General features: G+C 33.9%; 1 protein-coding gene across 1 annotated transcript; it reads right to left on the reverse strand.

Moving 5' to 3' along the window:
• Window positions 1–354: 354 nt before the first annotated feature.
• LOC134264803 (uncharacterized) lies at window positions 355–1243 on the reverse strand (the record flags this gene model as incomplete). Its single annotated transcript, XM_062747081.1, has 1 exon — window positions 355–1243. A coding segment is annotated over exon 1 (889 nt), but the record flags the coding sequence as incomplete, so codon positions are not given.
• Between the last annotated feature and the right edge of the window lie 4017 nt (window positions 1244–5260).

Raw genomic sequence — 5260 nt, forward strand, 5'->3', positions numbered from 1 at the left:
CTGTGAAGTACAACATTCACATTCACCGCACCCGAAGAATAAACTAATCTTTGAAGGAGGCTGGCTAAATCATCGTGTTGACGGCGAAAAAGCTAAAATAATCTTTTTTATTTTAAAAGTTAATTGATAATTGATAAGCGTTAATTATGCCATGCCATCTTAACTTGATATTTGAAGTCCCAGTCAAACGTAATGTGAGAAAGGAAGTTAAAATAATCATAACCAGCTGTATAAATTTGGTATATATATTCCCCATTGATAGTGACGTGAAAGGATAATTTGAAAGTAATATTTTAAGTGTTTCAATAATAAATGCAAAAGTTTCAATAATATCTTATTTCTAAAAAATCTTACATAAAGACAACGCTTCCTTGACTGAGTTTAATTCTTCTTCAAGCATTTCCACTTTTCTAGCTTGATCGAAGTTTGATTGATTGAGTTTTGACAGTGCTTCTTTGACTGAGTTTAATCCCTTCTCAAGCATTTCCGTTTGATTAGTTTGATCAAGTCTGGGTAGTTGTTCTTTGATAGAGTCCAATTCTTTCTCAAGCATTTCCGTTTGATTAGCTGGATCAAGTTTGGGTAGTTGTTCTTTGATTGAGTCCAATTCTTTCTCAAGCATTTCTGTTTGATTAGCTTGATCGAGTTTGGGTAGTTGTTCTTTGATTGAGTCCAATTCTTTCTCAATCATTTCCGTTTGATTAGCTTGATCAAGTCTGGGTAGTTGTTCTTTGATTGAGTCCAATTCTTTCTCAAGCATTTCCGTTTGATTAGCTGGATCAAGTTTGGGTAGTTGTTCTTTGATTGAGTCCAATTCTTTCTCAAGCATTTCTGTTTGATTAGCTTGATCGAGTTTGGGTAGTTGTTCTTTGATTGAGTCCAATTCTTTCTCAAGCATTTCTGTTTGATTAGCTTGATCGAGTTTGGGTAGTTGTTCTTTAATTGAGTCCAATTCTTTCTCAAGCATTTCCGTTTGATTAGCTTGATCAAGTTTGGGAAGTTGTTCTTTGATTGAGTCCAATTCTTTCTCAAGCATTTTTGTTTGATTAGCTTGATCGAGTTTGGGTAGTTGTTCTTTGATTGAGTCCAATTCTTTCTCAAGCATTTCTATTTGATTAGCTTGATCGAGTTTGGGTAGTTGTTTTTTAATTGAGTCCAATTCTTTCTCAAGCATTTCCGTTTGATTAGCTTGATCGAGTTTGGGTAGTTGTTCTTTGATTGAGTCCAAGTCTTTCTCAAGCATTTCTGTTTGATTGGCTTGATCAAGTTTCGGTAGTTGTTCTTTGATTGAGTCTAATTCTTTCTCAAGCATTTTTCGCCTTTTTAGCTTGATCTAAGTTTGACTGATTGAGTTTTGACAGTGCTTCTACGACTGAGTGTAATTCCTTCTCAGGCATTTCCGTCTGATTAGTTTGATCAACTTTGGGTTGCTGTTCTTTGATTGATTCCAGTTCTTTTTCAAGCATTTCTGTTTGATTAGCTTGATCAAGTTTTGGTAGTTGCTGTTTGATTGCGTTCAATTCTTTCTCAATCATTTCTGTTTTTTTAATTTGACCAAGGTTTGATTGATTGAGTTTTGACAGTGCTTCAACTACTGGGTTTAACCTCTTCTCAAGAATATCCGTTTGATTAGCTTGATCATGTTTGGGTAGTTGTTCTTTGATTGAGTCCAATTCTTTTTCAAGCATTTCCGTTTGATTAGTTTGATCAAGTTCGGGTAGTTGCTCTTTGATTGAGTTCAATTTTTTTTCAAGCATTTCCGTTTTATTAACTTGATCGAAGTTTGATTGATTGATTTTGGACACTGATTCCTTAAGCGAGTTTATTTTTTTCTCAAGCATTTCCGTTTTATTAGCTTGATCGAGCCAAAGCATTGCTTCCTTAAGTTCTTTCGCAAGCATACTCATTTTGATAGCTTGATTATTGGCAAGCTGCAGGAGAGCCTTCGTTTGCTCAATTAAAGTGGTTGTATCGTCTTGTCCAGAACATGTACCCAAGTCGAGATCAAGTCGTTGACTTATGCAATAATTTATCCAGTACATTGAGAATATAATAGTCCACAAAATAAGCGTTTGTTCTACTGGCATTTTGTTAGCATTCCAAATCAGCGATTCCTGAAATAAGAATAAACATGTAAACATTTGAAATAAAATCATACAGTTATAAACAAGGGAATACACAAGATCTTAAGGGCCATATCTCTGAAAAAAAATGGCTAGAAAAAAGCAAATTTTCTTCAGGGATGAAAAGAAAATCAAGGAACAAGGCATGGAGATTGTCTCTATTGAAATATATTTGAATAAAATCACAGTATTGATGCGCAAAGCCCATCAAAGAAATCAACGTTTCAAGCAGAGAAACATGCACCTATAAAAATCAGAGGTGGGTTCAGGTGTCATTGAGAACTTTTTGACTTGTCAAATCTGCTGAAAACTCCTTGTCATGTTGGGAAATAACAGTAAATCTATCGACAATTCAGTGTGTAAAAATGGCCAAACAATAAGAATGAAAATGTAAATCAGTACTGGACTAATTGATAGATAGTATTTACCAACAAGGATCTTGTATCGACTAGAGGACTTCCGAAATTATCACTTTAACGAAAATGCTGCTAATGTTGTTTCATTAATTTGCTCTTGCGTATTGAATCAACTGAAATATAGATACTGAAAATTTAAAGCCGTACAGTTCTGCGTCATATCTCAAGACATTAGCGTCGGAAGCAAATTAGAAGTGGGGAAGGAGGGTAAAGTGAAAGACCAAAAAAAAATTGTCCAAACACTAAAATTTACTTTTTTCCCTTTTCGGTCTAAACTGCGAACTACATCTTGAACGTGGAAGGGGGGGTTGGGGGTTGGGGGTGGTAACCTACTTCACACTGTTCAATGCTATTTATTATGTCAGTCTCTATCTTTGTAAAAACAAAAGTGTCCCGTTCCACGACTGATAAATACATGGAGCTTAGGGTGGCAGTCAACAAGGAATGCTTATTGGTATTAAATGCTTGATCTCCAGAATTCCAAGGGTCTGTGTTTTATTTCTTCTCGTATTTGTGATGTTTTTATTTCTTTTGAGATCAGTCATTTTTTGCCTTTACCTTTCACATATCAAAGTGGATAAAAAAGAATAGTTGGGATTTCTAACCAGTAAATTTTCATGATAACACAAAATAATTTAATTTCACTTGTGTCAAGCAGTTTCATTGGCTGAATCATTCAGAGTAACATATAATATTTTGGATAACATAACTTGCCTACGTCACAATGAGTTACGTCAAAAACGTATTACTCCACTTGACGTTACTTTTAAAATAATGCTCAATTTGAAGTCTTTTTCCGGTAGAAATATTTTCTCATTGTCTACACTGGAATTAAATTATAAGGAATGAAGCTAATTTCAGCTTATGTTATCCGATATAACAAAACTTCGGGCAGTTTACGCTGTTTTATAAACCGCTTCGCGGTTTATAAAGCGTAAACTGCCCCAAGTTATGTTATATCGGATAACATAAGTTGTAATAAGCTTCATTCCTTAAATATCACGTCAAAGTTGTAGGTACTGAAAATTACTTAATCATTAATTAAAGACTTTATCTAACATCCCCCTTTTCAAAATAAATCAAAACAGAAGTAAAATTTTGATGCAATTATATAGAGCTAAATACTTTTTTACCTGTTCCCTTTTAAAAGAATTCCCCAACATTTATTTGATTAAACTATTTGTACCTGTAGTCGTGAGTGTGACCATTCATTATTCAAAAAAATGCTTAAAAAACATAATGTAAGTATTTTAATTTGAAAAAAATATCTTCTGCCATATGATACGTGTTTAATGAAAGCAATGTTACAAGTTGAATTTTACTCAATCACGTGATCACATCTTGGTCCGAAAGCAGTGTGATCTTTAAGCTGGATGTCATTTCAAAGAATGTTTACAAAATAAATTTTAAAAAAGGACTATCTAATTTGAGATTGCCAATGAAAAAATGTATAAGGGATATCCAATGTAAAGCGATAATATTTCTTCCGGTTGGCTCTAGAAACCTTTCAATGCAGTTTAATTAAAATGACTTAGGAAAAACGGCTGTTTTTCCAGATCTAATAACTCAAGACTCATATCTTATAAATTTCTAGAACTTAAAAAGTGTTGAGATCGTGTCGATTTTTCCTCAGATCTCACATCTCAAATATCTCAGGTATATTTAGATCTCAGAACGTAAAGAGCATGTTGTTTTTTTTCCAGAACCCCCTCCCCCCACCGGTCACGGTAGCCTAGTGGTAGAGAGTTCGCTTCGTGATCGGGAGACCCGGGTCCGTCGTCATAAAACTTTAAAAATTCTCCAAAAAATTCTGAACTCAAATCTTGAGAATTACTAACCTGAGAATTTTAGAATAAAACAGAGTTTAAGTACGAAAGCCCAGAAGGCTCATTCGAGATTCGAGTTTCCAAATACGAGATTCGAAATTCGAGATTCAAAATTCGAAATTCGAGATTCAAAATTCGAGTTTCGAGATTCAAGATCCAAACGAACCAATCAAAAGCGGGTTCAAGATTTAATTACTTCCCTTTCTTATGTTTTTACTATAAAGAAATAGTTCAATATAATTATATCAAAGGTTCACTTGATTAAATTACAATGCAAGAAAAAGTGTTATATATATTAGAAGGAAATTTAAATAATTAATGGAATTTTGATCAGCAAAAAATATTTTAATTTATATTATAGATTCTTAAATATTAAACAGATTTCATATATCAGGAGTATATACATTTTTGAATTGTCTACTAAGCGTCATTTTTATGAATTTCTTCTGTTAGGAAAACTACAGGTACTTGTGGGCGGGACCCCCCCCCCCCCCCCCCCCCCCCCCCTCACACTCTCTTTATATTCAACCCAAGGGCTTATTGGAAATTTTTTTCATAAGATATATTTATTTAACTTATTCATCATATATACAATAACAAAAAAATGTAAAATCCCCAGAATAAGCGCTCAACATCCCCCCAAATACCCACAATACATTATAAGAGAAAGATATGCCACTCCAGTCTGTTTACGTTGTACCCCCTCTGGTATTAAATGCATTTATTTTGTTTTAACTTTAAATGTCGATTCACACTGCAGGCGCAGATTTAGAAATTTTTCAAAGGGGGGGGGGGTTGAAGTATTTTTCAAAAGCGGGGGTTGAAGGCGAAAACAGTTAAAACGTACGTTGTACACATACATATAGTTAAATAACTCAATAGAATATCGATACAG

This window comes from Saccostrea cucullata, unplaced genomic scaffold, assembly GCF_032062105.1.
Source record: "Saccostrea cucullata isolate Sc308-1 unplaced genomic scaffold, CSIRO_AGI_Scuc_v1 ctg10805, whole genome shotgun sequence".
Classification (NCBI taxonomy): domain Eukaryota; kingdom Metazoa; phylum Mollusca; class Bivalvia; order Ostreida; family Ostreidae; genus Saccostrea; species Saccostrea cuccullata.